Source organism: Rhinopithecus bieti, unplaced genomic scaffold (genome assembly GCF_001698545.2).
Source record: "Rhinopithecus bieti isolate Rb0 unplaced genomic scaffold, ASM169854v2 scaffold_7398, whole genome shotgun sequence".
Lineage (NCBI taxonomy): Eukaryota > Metazoa > Chordata > Mammalia > Primates > Cercopithecidae > Rhinopithecus > Rhinopithecus bieti.
In genome coordinates, this window is record NW_016805783.1 from 741,641 (window position 1) to 762,444 (window position 20,804).

The 20,804-nt window shown below is 36.4% G+C and overlaps 1 protein-coding gene across 2 annotated transcripts in view; it reads right to left on the bottom strand.

Moving 5' to 3' along the window:
• Window positions 1–1,871: 1,871 nt before the first annotated feature.
• RNASEH2B (ribonuclease H2 subunit B) overlaps window positions 1,872–20,804 on the bottom strand; it is a 61,056-nt gene continuing 42,123 nt past the window's right edge. Inside the window, exons 9-11 of one of the 2 annotated variants that reach the window (XM_017873740.1) lie at window positions 19,837–19,879; window positions 15,262–15,342; window positions 12,493–12,856 (exon numbers count right to left, since the gene is read on the bottom strand). In XM_017873740.1, coding sequence (XP_017729229.1) covers window positions 12,740–12,856; window positions 15,262–15,342; window positions 19,837–19,879 — 241 coding nt within the window. In that variant the 3' untranslated portion in view covers window positions 12,493–12,739. Of the gene's footprint in view, window positions 2,392–12,492; window positions 12,857–15,261; window positions 15,343–19,836; window positions 19,880–20,804 lie in introns of those variants that run through there. The other variant, XM_017873741.1, reaches the window with a different exon arrangement.

A 20,804-nucleotide genomic window follows, 5' to 3' on the forward strand; every position in this document is an offset into this window, starting at 1 on the left:
CGAGTACCTGAGAATATAAGCACATGCCACCATGACTGGCTAATTTTTCTTTTAATTTTTCTTTTTTCTAGAGATGGGGGTCTCATTATGTTGCCCAGGCTGGTCTCAAACTCCTAGGCACATGTGATCCTCTCACCTTGGCCTCCGAAAGTGCTGGGATTACAGGCATGAGCCACCACACACAGCCCAATAAAAAAGTTTAAAAAATAATTTCAGCCTCCTAATTTAGTTTTTTTTTTCTAATTACTTACTATTTAAACAGAACCACAGTGAATATTCTTGTAGCTAAATCTTTGCACACATTCATGATTATTTCCTAAGGCTGTATTTCTAACAATGGATATTGCTGAAACAAAGAATATGCAACACATTCAGGCTTTTCATATTTACTTCCAAGTTGGCCTCCAAAAGTTGTACCATTTTCTATTCTTACCAGCAAGGCCCACTTTCCACCTCCTCTCTAGCTCTGAGCATGGCTGTTTTCTAAAAGTCCTTGACAACTTGATAGGGAAGGAGTATGTCACCTTGTGTGTCTGTGACTCATGCACCGAGTGGGGGATACATGCGGCATGTTCAGTGCTATCCTGGTGTTTTTAGCAACACGGGTGTGTCTCTATTTGAGACATGGGCCATATGGTCTCTGCCCTCAAGAGAAGAGCCTTATGCTTGGTGGCAGTGGGCATGAAGAAGAAAGGGCTAGCTGGGCATGGTGGCTCATGCCTGTAATCCCAGCACTTTGGGAGACTGAGGCAGGTAGATCACTTGAGGTCAGGAGTTCAAGACCAGCCTGGCTAATGGTGAAACCCCATCTCTACTAAAAATAATTAATCCCAGCTAATTGGGAGGCTGAGGTAGAAGAATCGCTTGAATCTGGAAGCAGAGGCTGCAATGAGCCAAGATTGTACCACTGCACTCCAATCTGGGCAACAGAGCAAGACTCTGTCTCAAAAAAAAGAGAAAAGGGCTTATTCAAGTGCTGGAGTTTTCTATTTCTTGATTTGTCTGAATTTTAATTTTCCCATGAGGTATTTCTGAAGGAGAGCTCAAGAGGATTGGATTCTTAGATGAAACGATGAAATGGACTGCATGAACAGTGACTGTAGGGCTGCTCGGGCTGCGAGGAAACAGATAGAAACTGGAAGTGGGAAAGTGGATAACTAAAAAACGGACCTGAGTCAGGACCCAGGACGCAGTCACCCAGGGAAGCCTGAGCACTGCTGGCAGTAGGAGGTGGGGATCACTTCTGCCTTCGCTTTTTGTGAGAATGTATCATGAATTACTTGTGAAAAGAAAAAAAAAAAAACAACCAAATAAAATCTTGTAATGTTAGGTATTTGAATTTAAAGTGTCGGAACAGAAACTTGGGGCACAGGTAAGAGAGCAGGGTCTCTAGTGACAAACTTGAACATCATCAGAATCTAGTGGCTTTGGTTTCTGCAGAAGGAAGATTCACTTGTCCACTACAGAAGGGCAGGAATTTTAAAAGTCCCTTGAGGTTACAAAAATTTCTACATGTGAAGGGAGGTGTGGAAAAATGGTAGACTACTTCCCAGAACTAGGGTCTAATTATTAATAATCTTTGTAGTCAGAGATTCGGAAACAAAATTATTTCCTGAAGAAGCAGATTGGGGTCCTGTGTGAATGCGGAAAGATCAGCTGAGCAGCACCCACACATTCCTCTTGCATGTCAAGTGGACAAGCCAGCTCAAATCCGCAGATATTTTTGCACAAAACCTCCCACTCTCTGCTAAAACATATTCACAACGCACCAGATTCCCCACCAAATCACTTTTTGGCATCTACTTCCAACCTTCCCTCATCTCCTATGTCCTTACTCTGAAAAATAAACTAATACACATACTGGACAAATCTTTTAAAAAGGAAGAAATGTTTAATAGCTCCTGGAGAGATAAAATGCCAATGTTTAGGCATATTTATGAATTAGAAGCTTCCAAATTGATATGGAGTAAAGAAGTGTCGGGTTTTTAAAGTAAGGGTTGAAACTTGGTTTGCCAAAGCTTTCAGGGTGAAATCAAGACAATCAAGTACTTTAAGTCACCACATCCATGCCTAAAACATGCCCAAACTTGAGGTCCTCAGACTATGAACAGGTGCACAGCTGGGATGCTTTCAAGCTCCCAGACAGAACCGTCTCACTGAGCGCTCCAGGGAGGAATGCTGCTGCCACATAGACTAGTGGGACTCATCAAAGAAATAAAGCATTTACAATCAGTGCTTTAAAATACACCTTTTGGCACTTGGCAATTTTCCAGAAAGTGCAGAAGAAAAAGTCCGAGCCCTCTAGGAGTGTCTGAAGTTGCAGGGAAAACCGCCAAGCCTTGCGTGGAGCCACCACCGTCACTTGCCCCTTTTCTGTCTTTGTGCTGCCATCTAGAGAGGAAAGGAAAACATGTGTTGTGTCCTGGTGAGAAACAGTCACCTGAAATCCCAAGCACCATCTGCAGCTCCTAGAACAGAACGCAGGGCTGGCAGGTTTAGTCCTGAGGGGAGCTGGGCATTTTCACTTCTAAGAGATGACCTCAGATACAAGAAGGGGCTCCTATCATGGCCAGCCTCCGAGATCTCATCTAGGGTTCATAGCAGGCTCCTGGAGAGCACACCAAGAAGTATATTTTTCTTTAAATGTTCAAAGGGAGGGAAATATGATGTTGGGGTGGCCCAAACTTATGGGATGGGCATCATCTTATAGGAAAAAAAAAATAAAATACAAGAAATGCATGAAAATAACATTCGGAGATGAGTACTTCTTAAACCATTTTCTTTTCTTTTCTTTTTTTTTTAAGAGGCAGTTCCTTTTATAAAAAGCAGGAAGCCTGATGTGGACTCCAATGTATAAAAAACAGATAAGCAGATACTTGTTGCTGATAGAAGTAATAGCACCTAATGTCCCTGTGAAGAATGTACTGAACAAGTTTAATTACTACAAGTTGGTTTTTATTGAGTGCAAAGTTAAAAATAACTTATTTTGGAGCTATATGTTACAAAAAAAAATGTACATGGAAATTAAATTCCTATGCCAGAATGTGGATAAGAAGGAAGCAAGGCCTTCTCTGACCACTCACTCCCCAGAATTCAGTGCCCTGCCTGGTCAGCTTTTTCCATAGGTCCTGGCACTATCTGAGATATCATCTGTCTACTCACTCTAGAATGGAAATTCTTGAGGGCAGGTATTTTTGCCTGCCATGTTGATACCTGCATTTCTACCATCTACAACATGTCTAGCACACAGGAGGTGCACAGTACATGCTCTTAAGGGAACAAATAAATCTATGTTAATTCCTTAACTTCTTTTGCTTGTTTATGTAAGAACTAGCATGTCTAACTTTAATTTTATATGCATTCTGAATCAAAAACGTGTAAAGTAACAATTCTTTTAAAGTCCATGAAGAAGCTCTGATTTCTCTGTAAATTTCATTTGGTGCCGTCCCCCATTTCAAATAGTCTTGATTAGCCTGAGACCATCAAAATAACATTTATAATGAAAGTACAGTAAATGCTAAAACACTGACAGCTGAATTAAAGATTTGACATGCAAATGTACCAGCTAAGTAGAAGCTTTACTTAAATTCTGGCTTGCTACCGTTGAGGATAAATTGACCTGCAGAATTCATTATGAATAAAGCAAGAATATGTAGCAGAATAAATGTGATTTTTTTCCTTTCTTAAAGTAAAATTTCCAATTAAAACAGATTACTTAAGGCTAAATGGTCATATGCTACACAGACAATGGTATGAATAGGAACCTTGGGTAAACAAAAGGAATGAGGCCTAGGCTTGGGCATCTGGGCTCGGCCACCTACTGTCTGTATGACCTCACATGAACCATCAATAAAACAGGGATACCACCTCCTTCCAGTCTAGCTCGGAGGGTTGTTGTAAAGATTATTTTATTTTACTTTTTTAAGAGAGAGGGTCTTGCTCTGCTACCCAAGCTGAAGTGGAATGTTACAGTCATAGCCCACTGTAACCCTGAATTCCTGGGCTCAAGTAATTCTCCTTCCTCAGCCTCCCAAGTAGCTAGAATTACAGGTGTGTGCCACCACACCTGGCTAATTTTTAATTTTAATTTTTTTTTTTTTTTTTGTAGAAACAGAGTCTTGCTATGTTGTCCAGGCTGGACTTGAACTTCTGGCCTCAGCTTCCCGAAGTACTGGGATTACAGAAGTGAGTGACTGTGCCCAGCTAATATTAATTTAAATACTGATAAATGATTGCTGTGAGAACTGTAAAAATACTATGAAACATAGGGAGGAGCCCTTTTGGTCAGTCCAATGGCTCTGAGGAATATGTAAACCTCAGGACTGTGTAATCTCAGAGTGTATACCAAGGTGTAAAAATCAAATCATTTCTTCTGATTATTCAGATGAGGGCAAAGCCCATAAACATTTTCTAAGCACACTTGGAAAACACCCTCCCACTTGTTTCTCTAGACCTGGAGCTCTTTGTCTTCCAAGAGATCTGACTATGACATAGCTAACTCCCAAGACTGCCAAATTTTGGATTAGTCCTAGAGAAAGGGGTGTTTGGGAGAAAATATGTAATACAAGGCAGCTAGTCAAGTTAGATTAGCTTTAAGAACAGAGAAAGTCAACTCCTAAACTATGTGAAAAGGCTGTCTTTCATATCTGGTGAAAAGGTGATGGTCTAGAATGTAACAGCGTCAAAGTTAGGGTCCCTGAGGAAAGGGAATTTGATGTGGTGGAGTCTGGCTGTGAGAGGTCCTGAATTCAAGTTCCGGCTCAGTTATTCATTAGCTGTGTGATGTTGGACAAATGAGCTGACCTTCCCTTTTTCAACTGCAAAACAAGAGAAATAATACTCTTTGTGCCATATGGCTCCTGGAAAGATTAACACATAAATTCATATCAAAGGTGCTTTAAAAAAATCACAAAGCACTTTGCCAGTCTTTGTTATTACTTTCCAACAACTGTGTTCTTTGTATTTCTTTCTATTGCAAAGTGAAATAATCTTTGGAAAATGAAGAAAAGAAATATACATATACATGTATCATGGACACCCCAAAACCCAGCATGAGCATTTTGTTGTATTTTCTTCCAGACTTTCTTCCAGCAAAACACATGAGCTGGTTCATCTAAAGAGTTTAGGGGAGTGCCTAGTATATGGTAAGCACTGCATGAAAGCGAACTCTAAAAGCACTTTCCTCCTAGGTATAAAGGAGATGCGGCTCCCCAAGCAGCAGTGACTGTTGGTCAGGCTAATCTCAAACTCCCAATCTCAGGTGATCTGCCCACCCTGGCCTCCCAAAGTGCTGGGATTACAAGAGCGAGCCACCGTGCCCGGCCGGGACTCTAACAAGTTAGAAAACACTGAAGAGATGTGGCAGCTAAATGGAATGTAGAATCACAGACTGAATTCTGAAATTAAAAAAGTATTAGTGGAAAGATAGGTGAAAGTACAATAAGGTTGCAAATTTTCTGGTTTTGATTCTTGTAGTATGGCCACGTATGCTAACACTGAGGGAAGCTAGGTAAACGCCGTATCTAAGCTCTACTATTTTTGTGACTTCTCTATAAGTATAAAATGATTTCAAAATAAAAAAGTAAAAGAGAGAGAGAGAAAAAAATAGACCTAGAAGATAGAAAATAACAAAGATAATAGAATTAGCAGATGAAGACATCTAAGTAGCTTTTTAACTATATTGAAGCATTTAAAGAAAACCGCAACCATAATAAGAGATCTGGGAAGACATAAAGAAGAACCAAATGGAACATCTAGAACTAAAAATTACAATATTTAAGGCCAGGCGTGGTGGCTCAGGCTTGTAATCCCAGGACTTTGGGAGGCCGAGGTGGGCAGATCACCTGAGGTTGGGAGTTCAAGACCAGCCTGACCAGCATGGAGAAACCCCATCTCTACTGAAAACACAAAATTAGCCAGGTGTGGTGGCACATGACTGTAATCCCAGCTACTCGGGAGGCTGAGGCAGGAGAATCACTTGAACCCGGGAGGCAGAAATTGCAGTGAGCTGAGATCGCGCCATTGCACTCCAGTCTGGGAAACAGGAGCGAAACTCCATTGCAAAAAAAAAAAAAAAAAAAAAAAAAAAAAGAAAAAAAATTTACAATATTTAAAGTAAAAATTAAATAACTAAGGTTAACAGAAGATGAAATACTATAAATCAAAGTAAACTTGAAAATACACCAAGAGAAACTGTCTAAAAATGGAACATAAACAAACAACAAAACAGAAACTCAGTGATAGGGCCTGGAGGACAACACCAAGTGTTCCAGCATACATGAAATTGGAGGCCCAGAAGCTAAGGGGGTAGGGAGAAAAGGGAGGAAAGAACAGAAAAAAGTATTTAAAGAAATACTGGCCAGAAATTTTCCATATTTGATGAAAATTAAAAACTCAAAAGTTCAAGGAGCTTAATAAACTCCCAAATGAGATAAACAAAAAGAAAATCACATCAACACATCATAGTCAACTTGCTGAAAACTAGTAATAAAGAAGAAAATTTTAAAAGAAGCCATGAGGAGGAGACACATTACGTAAAGGAGAGGAAATATAAGAAATATCATAGATGTCTCATCAGAGATTATGCAAGCTAGAAGACAATGGTTCTTTGAAAGGATCAATGAAATTGACAAACCTTTAGCTATACTAATAGAGAAAGCAAAAAGAAGACACAGATGACTAACATCAGGTATGAAAAAGGGAACATTACTACAGATCCACAGACATTAAAAGGATAATAAAAATATGATGAACAACTTATGCCAATAAATTTGACAACCTAGATCTAGATAAAGACAACCTAGATAAAGATATAAATTACCAAAACTGGCACAAGAAAAAAAAAATGAAAATTAGAATAGCTCTTCATCTATTACAGAAATTGAATTAGTAATTTAAAAGTTTTCCCCAAAGAAAATTCTAGATCCAAATGGCTTCACTGGTGAATTCTGTCCAACATATAAGGAAGCAACAACACCAACCTCACACAAACTCTTTCAGAAAGTAAGTGATAAAAGAATACTTCCCAACTCATTTTATAAGCCCAGTTTTACCCTGACATCAAAATCAGACAAAATCATTACAAGTAAAGAAAACCACAGACCAATATCCCTCATGAAGAGAGATACAAAAGTACTTAACAAAATATTAGGAAAGAAAACTCATACTACATATAAAAGAATAATGTACTGTGACCAAGTAGGGATTATCTCAAGAATGCAAAGTTAGTTTAACATTCAAAAATCAATAATTATAATTCATATATTAAAAGACATTCCTTTATTAAAAAGAAAACTACTTGATCATCTAAAGATACAAATTATTTGATAATATCTACATATGATAATACCTATATATTCAATACCCATATATGATAAAAACTCACAGTGAACTAGGCATGGAAGGAAACTTTCTCAGCCTGATAAAGGGAATCTACAAAAAAACCACATACATAAATACTGATAGATACATGGATAGATTGAGAAATGTTGATATGAGTATATAGTGTATATATGTGTGTATACACATGTTGTACACACACGCACACATTTCCTAGCGTTGGCTCCTAAGCAATGACATACCAATAGCAATGAGCATACCTACTGCCTAGATCTTGGTTTCTAAACTCCATTCTTCCCTGAAAGGAACCAGCATTCCTTGCAAAAAAGGTGGATTCAGGGCTTGCACAGGGAAAGTACAAGAGGCTGAAACTCCAGTCACAGAAGTAGGAATGTATTAAAGAATGAGAGAAACATACTCAAAAGATACAGAAGTCAGCTTGAAGGGTCTCCCACTAGCTCTTCTGAAACAACATGAGCATTAAAATTAATAATAATAATGTAATATAGCCCACTGGACAAAATAAAAATCTATAAATCCATACTGTTAAGAATTCATAAATGAGTGAGGAAGCAAGGAAAAGGGAAAGTTCTTCCTTACAGAAGAATACCAATTGATAAATATAGAAGACATGAACGTTAGAAAATCATCAGATCCTACAACTAGTGGGCAAACATCTGATAAGAAATAGGATACTTACAAAGTCCCAGAATACTTACCCACAAATTACTTATTAATTACAAAAATAATCAACAATAATTCACAATGAAAAACTTGTAGGCAGCACCTTAATCAAGTGATCAAAATCAACAACACTGATATTGGGATAGACTGTGATTCTTGCCATGGTATACTGAGAAAGATATATTGCTTCTGTAGGTGCCCTAAGAGTATGACCTGAATTTAATCAGAAAGAAACATTAGAATGAGAAATATTCCAGCAAATATTTACCCTGTACTCCTCAAAAATGTCAAGTAAGATAAAGAACAGATGAGAAATTCTTGCAGATTAAAAAAAACTGTAACAACAACAAAAAGGCTCCAGTGCTAGATAGTTTTACCTCTAAGTTTCTTAAACATTTTCCAGCAATAAAATATAATGCAAAATGGATCCTTCCAGAATATTGGAAAAAATGGAAAGCTAGCCTAATTCTAATGCTAAAGCCTAATAGCAGCATTGCTTATGAATATGGCTGCAAAATTCCTTAATAAAAGCGTAGAAAGTCTAACTGAAAACTACATTTGACAAAGGCTAAGAAAGATAGGATGCATCCACTGTGCTATTGATCCTTTACTGCCAGGAGGAGTTTATCAGACACTCGGATACAGTTTGATAGTAGTAAAAACTTTATGGACACTTCAATAGATGCCAAAAAGATATCTGATAACAACCAACACCAATCACTAATTTAAACCTAAAGAAAAATAAGTATAAAAGGATGGATATTCTTTATCATATTAGCAACAGCTAGTGTCAGAATTAATGGTAAAGCACATCAATAAAATCACCAGTTAGACACAGACAGCTATTATTACTCTTTAATACTGTTCCGGATATTCTAGCCCATGTAATATAATGTAAAAGATATAATAAAAGAGGTGTAACTATTTGAAAGAATTGCATGCAATTTTTAAAAACTAAATTACATATTATATTATGTACTGAAATCCAAAATAAATAAAATGGAAAATTTTTCCATTAATAGTTTAGTCAACTGGTTATTTAAAAGATAAATATATAAAAATATAAAACTTTACCACAAAATGACCAGTTGGTAGACCTAGCTGGAAAAAACCAGATTTCATTAATAGCAATGAAAATATCTACACATACACCTACAAAGAGATGTCTAGAACCTATTGAAGATGAAGAACCAAATGTTAGTGAAAGGTATGCTTAAGATTTGAGTAAATAAAAAGAAATACTATATTCCCAAATAAGAATATTTAAGTTTGTAAAGATGTTTGTTTTCCCAAAGTAAGTTATGCATCTAACAAAATCTTAATAAAGATCCCATTGGAACTTACTCGAATTTGACAAAATAATCCTACAGATTAAATGAAAAACTAAACTGGTGAGAAAATAATTAAATTACAGCTTTACCTCACAACATATTTAAACATAATTATACATTCTCTAGATGATGTAAGTAATTAAATATGAAACAAAAAGAGGCCAGGTGTGGTGGCTCACACCTGTAATCCCAGCACTTTGGGAGGCCAAGGTGGGCGGATCACCTGAGGTTGGGAGTTCGAGACTAGCCTGACCAACATGGAGAAACCCTGTCTCTACTGAAAATACAAAATTAGCTGGGCATGGTGGCACATGTCTGTAATCCCAGCTACTCAGGAGGCTGAGGCAGGAGAATCACTTGAACCCGGAAGGCGGAGGTTGTGGTGAGCTGAGATCACACCATTGTACTCCAGCCTGGACAACAAGAGCGAACTCCATCTAAAAAAATACCAAAAAAGAACCAAAAATATAACTATTAAAAAATCAGAAGAAAATAAAAGTGTCTAGTTAAATTTCCTGTAAAATGAAATACCTTTCTAAGCACAATATCTGTGAAAAGGAAAAGTTTATGTATATATGTCTATATCAAAACTAAAAATACTTGCATGTCAAAAATCATAAGCAAAATTAAAGGCAAAGTACAAACCAAGAAAAGAAATTTACAACAAACACAGTAGACAAAATTAATGTCCTTAAGTTATAGAATACTTTTAGTCAATAAGAAAAATATTGATACTCTAATAATGTAGCAAAGAATATAAAAGACAATTCTCTATAAGATGCCAATTGATTAGTAAGTACGAAAAAATGTTCAAAATCACTACTAATGAATTGAAACCACAATAAAATATTTTTTCACTTATTTCCAAAGGTAACAACCAGTGCTAACAAGGCGGCATTAAGCTTTCACACCCACTGTTTGTTAGAGTGCAAGAGTCGATAAGCTTTCCCTGAAATATATTCCCCCAAATATATATTTGAAAATCTAATAAGCCCACATCCAAAAATCCATTATAAGGAAACAATAAAAGATGTGGACAAATATTTACTTATAATCTGATTCTTCAAACACTGAACATTTGTGAATAATCCAAATGTCCAAACAGGATCATGGTTGTTAAACAATCAAATATCCAAATAATAAAAAATTACACTGTCATTAAAAAAAAAACCCATATTTACAAAGAAGAGTTAGTAGTCTGGGAAAATAGTAACAAAATAATGTTTATAAAAAGGTAACTAATGTGATTCTTCACAGAATTAGAAAATAACTATTCTAAAATTCATATGGAACCAAAAAAGAGCTTAGATAGTCAAAGCAATCCTAAGCAAAAAGAACAAACCCAGAGGCATCACATTATCCAACATTATCCACATTATCCAAGGCATCCACATTACCCATGCAAACTACACTACGAGGCTACAGTAATCAAGACAATATAGTACTGATACAAAAACAGATACATAGGTCAAAGGAAGAGAATAGAGAACCCAGAAATAAAGCCACACACCTATAGCTATCCGATCTTCAACAAACTCAACAAAAATAAGCAATGGGGAAAGGACTCCCTGTTCAATAAATCGTGCTGGGATACATGACGAGCCATATGCAGAGGAATAAAACTGGACTCCTACCTATCACCATATACAAAAATTAACTCAAGATGGATTAAAAACTTAACTGTAAGACCTCAAGCTATAAAAATCCTAGAAGAAAACCTAGGAAATACCCTTTTCAACATCAGCCTTGGCAAACAATTTATGACTAAGTGCTCAAAAGCAATTGCAACAAAATAAAATTGACAAGTGGGGGCCTAATTAAACTAAAGAGCTTCTGCACAGCAAAATAAAGTATCAACAGAGTAAACAGACAACCTACGGAGTGACAGAAACTATGCATCTGACAAAAGACTAACATCCAGAATCTATAAGGAACTTTACACAAATCAATAAGATACAAATAACCCCATTAAAAAGTAGGCAAAAGACATAAACAGACACTTCTCAAAAGAAGACATACAAGTGATCACAAACATATTAAAAAATACCCATCATCACTAATCATCAGAGCAAAGCAAATGAAAACCACAATGAGATACCATCTCCCACCAGTCAGAGCAGGTATTATTTAAAAGTAAAAAAAATAACAGATGATGTTGGCAGGGCTGCAGAGAAAAGGGAACACTTTTGTTGAGAATGTAAATTAGTTCAGCCACTATGGAAAGCAGTTTGGAGATTTCTCAAAGAACTAGAAACAGAACTACCATTCGACCCAGAAATCCCACTATTGGCCACTACTGGCTGTGTACTCAAAGAAAAATAAATTATTCTACCAAAAAGATACATGCACCTGTATGTTCATCACAGCACTCCTTACAATAGCAAAGATATGGGATCAACCCAGGAGTCCATCAACGGTGGAATGGATAAAGAAAATATGGTATATATACACCAAGGAATATTACACAGCCCTAAAAGAGAATGAAATCATGTCCTTTGCAGCAACATGGATGCAGCTGGAGGCCATTATCCCGAACGAATTAATGCAAAAAACAAACAAACAAACAAAACCCAGAAAACCAAATACCACATGTTCTCACTTATAAGTAACAGCCAAACATTGGGTACAAATGGACATAAAGATGGCAAAGATAGACACTGGGGACTTCAAAGGGATGGAGAGTGGGAGAGGAGCCAGGTTTGAAAAATTACCCATCGGGTACTATGCTCACTACCTGGGTGACAGGTTCAATCACATCCCAAACCTCAGCATCACACAGTATCCCTCTGTAACAAACCTGCATATGTACCCCTTGAATCTAAAATAAAAGTTAAAAAAAAAAAGTCATAAAGTTACTATAATTCCCTTCTAAAAAGTATTATAAGAAAATATATTATCTCTGGGTAATGAAGAAATGGGAGATTGAAATTCTTATTTTATTACTTTCTCTATTTTCTACAAAGAACATGTATTCATAGAGAGAGAAACACCATTAAAAAAATTTACCAAAACTAAAGTCTTTTAAAAGTAATAATTTACCTGACAGTTTTGTAATCCAGTTTCCCTCAGTATACTAAAAATATTATTACTATACCTACTGGGTGCAAAGTTGCATTAAAAAACAGTCATACACTCTAACATTGTCACAGGTCAGTTTATTGAGAAAATCCTGATGCTATATGTTAATTTATCCATAGCCATGAAGTTACACAATTACTTTCCCATATTTCATTCAGGAACACAAAAACCAAATGCAAAGAAATGTTTAAGAGAACATGAAATTGGCCTCTTCCTTCCCCCCATCAAAGGTAGTCATTAATGGTCAGGAAGGACAAATTGAAACATGTAAAAAGCAAATATTTTTGCTAGATTTTATTTTCAAAGTTTCAAACCTTTCCAATTTTTTTTTTATTTTTTACACCAAAAAAGGTATCAATACTTTTCATTCCACTCTTGTCAACTTTAGCCAAAGCCTTCTGAGCTGCAGTCATTTTGCTATTTTTCTGTTAATGAAAATAAGAGAGAAAAATTGTTATGAATGTAACATTTATTAATCATACATGCAAATCAAAGGAGACTGCATGTCTCAAGTTTCATTAAGGAAGGTAAGCGTCCCCCACTAACATGCTTCATAAGGGAGTGAAAAAGTTCTGATTTCTATTCAGAATTCAGACCTAAGAGACAGAATATGTTAAAAGAGGTGGAAGACAAAACTGCCGCCTTCTAAGGAGCAGAATGTTCCAACCAATGGTTTACATTGGAAGGGGGATGGATAATTCTAGAGGGCGCATAAAGTGCAATAACACAAACAATGGAACTGACACAGGCCGCAATTGTCAGAGGTAGGAATTACAGCCTTGTATTACCACATGATGAATAATTCACACCAATTTACCATCTGATTTCATTCATTTGCTCCATGGGAAACCAAGGACAACCCCATGATATTCAAAAGATGACTTGTGTTGCAAAGCATCCCAGACCAGCAGGATAGCTGCCTTATTTTTCCTCCAACAAAGCAATACTTTCTAAAAAGCTGACTCCAAATAATTCTGCCCTGTACATTTCTCTCTCTCTCTGGTCACTGAATTTTTATCTTCCATGTCTTATATAAAGCACTTGCAGAAGGTAAATAGCAGCTGATTTAACTTTGATGCAGATGCACCACAGCTTGTTTGGAAGAAGCATAAATGATGGGAATCAAAAAACAAAAAACCACCTATTTACCTGGGAATTATAAGAAAAAGTCATTGCCAAAGTATCTTTTAGAGGCACAGTATATGATTCCCACAATTCTGCTTTTCACATTCAGTCACTTATAATTTAGTAGGCTTATTTTTGACTCAATGGTGCAAAGCAACAGTCTGCTTCAGACTTATCTCTTCATTTAAGACATTCCCCATGCTGTGCCCAAGTGGAGACAATAAGTGGCACTCACACAGAAGGGCGGGGCACAAAGATTTCTCTCAGAGAAACTGACAATGTCCCTGCTGACACAGCATTGGGGTAACTAGCTATTTGGGCAGATCTTAAATCGAGCTATCCCTAATATCATATGCCCAAATAAATTACATATTGATTCAAGAATAACAGTTCTAAAAAACATTAAACTCAAAGGGGAGTTAGTATTTTTAAAATCTAAGTGAAAGTTAACTTGAGATGGGCAATGCCTTTCTAAGCATAAAACAATGGAAAATCATAAAGGGAAACAATTTCTGTACTTAATCCTCAGAAAAATTTAACACTGTTAAAAAATCAAATGAAAAGGTTAAAACAAGTTTGTATCCTATATTTCACGAAAAGTGTATAGTAGCCTTAATTTAGAAGGAGCTCATACAAAGCAACAGAGAAACATTACTATCTCAACATAAAAACAGGCAAGGGACAGGAACCAACAATTTGCAACAATGCAAATGGGCCATAAGCATTTGGAAAGACAACCTTTCCAGTTAAAGAAATGTAGCCTAATTTGACAGGCACCAATGTTCAAGAATAAAAGTGATACTCAATGCCATCAAAAATGCAAGATAAATACTCATTGGCAATAATGTTTGGGAGCACAAATTTCTACAGTTTTGAAAAGCACTTTAGCTATATATATTTCAATTATCATGAAAGAGTTCATGTTCTCCAAGCTCTTACTTAGTTCAAAGTTGTGTCTAATGAAATGATTGGAGATACAGTCTATAAGTAAGAATGTCTGTCACTTCAATAAAAACAAAAAATAAAAAAATCAGAAGTAACCTATATGTCCAAATATAGGGGAATTATTAAATTACATTCCATATGGTGAAATAAACACCCATGGCTGAATATCACAAAAACATGAATAATTTTTCAAAGAATGATTAATGACATGTGAACATTTTCACAATTTAATGCTAACTAAAAAGGGCAGAACTGAGTATTATAATGCCAGTGTTAAAGGCCACATATGTATTTACAAGGCATGTATAAAACTCAGTAAGGAATGTCACCAAAATGCCATTTGCCAGGGTGAGTGCTGAATGGTAAAATTGTTAATAATTTTTATCATCATCATAATTTCTGCTTCTGGGCAGCAGGGTTGATAAAAAATTACCTGTAGAGCTTTCTCCTTCCTTTCCCACCCGATCACTCTATGAATACATAGCAAAATTTAGGCACACTCTTGATAAGTAGTATATTGTTTTTCTTTGACTCATTATAAGTCTTAATTAACTAGTAACTTAATTAATAAATCATAAATGCTTAACATTTTCATTGTCATACACAATTCTGAATTAATTATTAAGTCACAGAAATGCAAGTTAATAATTCTTCCTGGTCAAAACTGCAATCACAATCAAGCGTGCAACTGTTCCGGGTGTATTCATGCACATTGCCCACTGAGTACGAACGATACGCCACTACACCTGAATCCACATACCTTTTCAGTCTTCAAATCTTTAGTATTAAACTTAGTGTAATCTTCTTTTGCTTCTACAGGCTCATCTGATAACTTTATTTTCTGCAACATTAGAGCAGTGAAGTGGTGTCAAATGTCACCTTGACACTAACATCAATCCATTAAAAAAAAAAAAAACAACATGTATAATTTAGACCTCCACAGAGGCAAATGGAACAGAAGACACAGCAAAGGGCTTACTTTTTACAGGCTCCTTTACATTTTGTCAATCATTTAGGGAATCAAGCCACACATCACTTCTAAGAAGCAGCCTTGGTGATGGTGGATATGATTGGGTAAGTACATGGCTGAGCTCCTTGGCTGGTCTAGCAAACACAGGCTTTGTAGGTGCCAGGTACGGTGGGCATGAGGGGATTGCTAATTACCAGATGAATGCAAAGCACAGAAGTCAAAATGAGAATAGTCTCTCGAAGGAGGCCAGGTGTCCAGCCAGAATCCCTATTTCATTTACCTCTTGGGCTGGTTTAATGTTCACTTATGAATGAAGGGACAATATTATTCTATAATCACTATCTTTGTACAGCTTCATGTCCTTCCCTCCTTTCAATTCAATTTTCTTACTTTATCCATGCAAGAACAACCTTGCACAAGCAAGCAGCCAGCAAGAGAGGGAAGCACAGAGAGGCTAAATGAATAGCTTAAGGTCACCAAGTAGATGACTTCGGCCAAGGTTTCAATTTTGATACAGTGTTCTTTCCATTAGGCCCAATGCAACTAAGTCAGACTTTTACTTAACATTTTCTCCTTTCACATGAACATTTTACACCAGTGAATAGGAGAATCTTGTCAAGGGCTAGATTTTGGCCTTAATGATCACAATATAGAAGAAATCATGCCACAGTTATTATGTAAAAGGTACAATAGCAGGGAAGACAAGTCTTGCTTTGAACATGGAGAATTGACTGCATGGTAATCACAAGCCAGATTTTTATAATTTTCAGGCTGTTTGTGGAGACACCAGCCTGACCAGACCCAACATGGATCTACCCTAGGAAACAGACTTCTTCCCAACTTCATTCTTTATGCCCCTGCTTGGCTAAACAAAGAACTGGTAGAATTGGTGCTAAAAGATTCCACAGCCCATGGTGTTTTATCCCATAACCCAAGAGGATAAAACACCATGTCTTGAAATTGTTTGCTGTAAAAAACAGAGGCTCATCCTGGGAATATACCATATACTATAGGAAAACCTCTTGGCCACACAGCAACCTCTAGCAAATTAATCATTAAAAGACGAAGACTAATCCATCACAAATGAACCACCTATCAGCACCAAGTGAATGGATATTTGCAACTTTGTTAAGAATATATGTTTCGGCTGGGTGCAGTGACTCATGCTGGTAATCCCAGCACTTTGGGAGGCCGAGGTGGGCGGTCACTTGAGGTCAGGAGTTCGAGACCAGCCTGGCCAACATGGCAAAACCCTATCTCTAATAAAAATATAAAAATTAGCTGCGCATGGTGGCATGTGCCTGTAGTCCCAGCTACTCGGGAGACTGAGGCACGAGAATTGCTTGAACCTGAGCAGAGGTTGCAGTAAGCTGAGATTGTGCCACTGCACTATAGCCTAGATGACACAGCAAGACTGTCTCAAAAAAAAAAAAAGAAAAAAGAAAAAAGAAAAAGAAAAAAGAAAAAAAGTAAAGAAAAAAGAATACATGTTTCTATTTAAATTAAGACAGCAAAGAGTGTTTAGGTGATGCACATTTTTTCTAGAAAAGTATCTTCAGCTAGGAGTGTGGAACTCACAGCTAATAATGCTGAAGGCCAAAATATTTTAAAACACAAAAGCTTGAAGTTATGAGGATGCTGTGGCAAAATGTTCCTAACATATATGTCATTATAAACACTTAGACATCATTCCCTTTTTTTCTTTAGAGACAGGGTTTCACTGTGTTGCCCAGGCTGGAGTGCAGTGGCTATTCATAGTTGCGATCATCACATACTATAGCCTTGAACTCCTGGGCTCAAGCAACCTTCTGCCTTAGCCTCCTGAGTAGCTAAGACTAAAGTGTGTGCCACTGCACTGATGAGGTTCACTTTTCACTGATAATTCAAATAAAAAGTGTTCATTACAAGAACTTCAGATGAAAGGTAATTTTGTATGGACATAAAATGTTTAATTGGAGAAATGATTTGTTCAGGTGTTTTAATAGCTCACAACAAAACAAGATACCAGTTATAAGTATTTAAAAAAAGAAAATGATTGCAGTAGTCTCTACATATAACTAGTTTTTATGTTATTCCTAGTGCACTGTTGAATATATTGGAAAAAAAGATGATTGAAGCATTTACTAAAATTTTTGTTATTTAAAAGACCAAATCACTATGGATTTGGGAGATTGTTTCAGCAGAAAAGTGGCTCAGAAAGACAGTAACAAATGACTAGATGGATACAGTTCTGGAAAGAGAACAAACTACAGAGTACCACAGGGATTAATGTTAGGCCTTCTTACAAATGATTTGCAAGAAGGAACTCGGGAACATCTCCAAACCCACTGGTTGTATTCAACTCTGCTTGCTGACAGTGACAAATTGAAAAGACTGGAGCGAGTGAGGATTGGAAGCTGAGTTTCAACAAAGGCAGACATATGATAGTAAAGGAAAATAACATAAAACATATTAAGGATGACAGGCTCCATGCTATCGATTACAACATAGATACAAAGATACCTAACAGCTACTGGAATATATTTCCTGCAAACAGTCAACTATATTACTGTAAAAATCAATCAAATCCTGGGTACAGACAGGAAAGCTAGCAGAAGATATGTCCTACGCTTGTTTAAATGATGGTACATCATCCAATATAGTTTATAATGTGTACACTGGAACCCCAGAAAGACACAGAGTAGAAGACCTCGAAAAGCAACTCAAATAATATAGAAGACAAGGCGGGGGTTTAGGAAGAGGAAGATGCCAAAATCGAAATCAGGGCTTGGCAAATGACGGCCCAGGGGCCAAATCCAGCTGGCTGCCTGCTTTTATAAATGAAGTTTTACTGGAACACAGCCATGCTCATTCGTTTATGTATTATCTGTGGCTGTTTTCACAATAAAACAGCAAAGTTGAGTAGTTGCAACAGAGTCCATCTGCTTCATGGAGCCTAAAATATTTACTATCGGGCTTTAGAAGAAAAAGTTTGCTGATCCCCGATCTAAATCATAAATGATGAAGTCACAAACAACTTAAATTCTGAAAATTAAAATAAGAAAACAGAAATCAGGAGCAGAAAAGAATAAAGTTATGAAACATATTACTCCAAAAGGTACCCAAGGCTAAAGCTTTCAAGAATAGGTTTAGATCAATTCATGAATGATCTCTAAGTTACTAAGGAAGACAGATATTTGGGAGAAAAAAATCTGCTTAATTTTTGGATGAAGAAAAATAAGAAACACTCTCAGAGAACCTACCCTCTTAGTTTCAGCAACACAACTGTGCCTGTCTAGGTCCTCTAGAGCTACTGTCAGAGATTAACTACTGGAATGAAAGAAGCATGGGTCTGGCCTACAGCAGTCCTTAGATCTTACAGCAACAGACTTCCGCCCAGCGCATTCTCCAAGAGAGTAAAAAATGCATTTTTTTTGACAACATGCTGAACATAGCCCCAGACAAACACTGCTGTACTTTCAATTTTCTGTCCTTTTCTAAGGACAATGTTTTTGGAGCCACTACCACCTCTATAAAGGGAATGATATAAAAAATTCTGAGCATGTTGGCTACCTTATAGGCCAAAGAACGAATGCAAGGGAGAAGGAAAGTTTGTAACATCCGCAATATGTCCATTTTACATTCTCAAGGCATCCTTTACTTTGCTGGCTGAAGAAATGACCTCACTGACAAGCTGGTGCGCATGCTTATTTCCCTGTCTTGGAGCAGCGTTTAACTCATCTGAGATCTGGTCTGGGCTGAAGGAATGCTGCAATTTGCAGTCAGGTATGGTTTATGATTGGCTTCTCCATTCTCTTGATCTAGGAGATAAACACACCAGCTGCAGAGGAGCTGTGGGTAGCAGCCTGAGAATGAATGAGGAAAAGATTTTCCACTAACAAAGATTACATGTAAATTCATCAATCATTTCAAATTCAGAAAAAAAGTGATCATCCTTTCTCAAAGGACTCTTTGTGTTATGGAAATTATTTTCTGTTCACCTTTGTGTGCCAGTGACAATTAGATTGGCAAAATGAGTTTTAGTTATATATAGAGTATGCTTAGTGATTACTAAATTTAATTAAGTGATCTAACTAATGCAGGAAGATTTAATTTTAACTATATGCCTTTAATATTTTCACAGGGGTACCTTGCTAAAACCAACTCTTCTTGGGTTTTCATGGCACTTTATTTACCATTCAGGTGGAATCTACAAAAATAAAAAATAGTGATGGACAGCCCACTACAATCTTTATTCCACATGGTATCACTCCATGCAAAATGGATTTAGTATGTTTTAAAATATATTAGAAAAAACTAAACTCATGTGGTAAGAGTGTAATATTTTCTAAGTCCCCCAAAGATATCTTAGTCACAGCTTCTTACCTTTGATGGAGGATTTGGCAATGAGGCTGAAGGTGCTGGAAGCCTAAGGAAGTTAAAAATAAGAATCAAAGTCATGGTTTTTCATAGACAAACAAAGACAGGGCCAACTTAAGACTTAGTAAGTCCTACTTTTCACCTTACAGCTTTACCTCCATATATCTTCCTGTTCAATTACCTCAGTGTAAAGAATGAAAGTTTTCTCAATAAAAGAGTCTTTATTTTGATACGTAATTCCTTGTTTTGGAGTTGTCTGAACTAAAAAATAAAATTAGAACCCATCTGTTGGAACAGAGTTGCTTTTCTTTAGCCTCTATAAATTTGTGTTTGGGTGTTGGAGTATTTTTTCTTCATAATAAAGATGCTAACATATATTTAAAGGTGAAAATTATTTTAACTGTTCAAAAAAAGCCACATAAATTTCAACTTTTCTTCCATTAGAAAGCAGTTTAATTGGCATACCTTTCTTCTGAACTCTTCAACCAAAACTTAAAAATGTTAGTGGAAAGAAAGGAATCTATACAAATAATGGAGTACAAAGACATGAGGTCTCTAACAAGACAAGCAGCATAGAAATCTGGGGATATTAAGCAGAGGGATATGATTATCAATTTGAAGCAGGCTTTCAACACACTTTAACTATTATAGAAACCCGCTTCCAATCATTGTTTTTTAAAGTAGGACCTCTGGAATTTGCTAAAACCAGTAACTATATCTATTAAAAAGTCATTTTATCTTCATGACTCAGAGGATAAAAAGGATTTATAAGGATCAGGAAAAGCTATTAAATCATCACACGCATAAAATCTTAACAAAATTAAGTAACGATTTTGCAAAAATCTAGAAAATAAACACTTCTTTTTCAACTTAAAGTCTAAATGCATAAACTCTTTATAAAGAAAGGAACATACATTAAACCATTCTTTTTTTTTTTTTTTTTTTTTTTTTTTTTTTTTTTTTTTTTTTTTTTT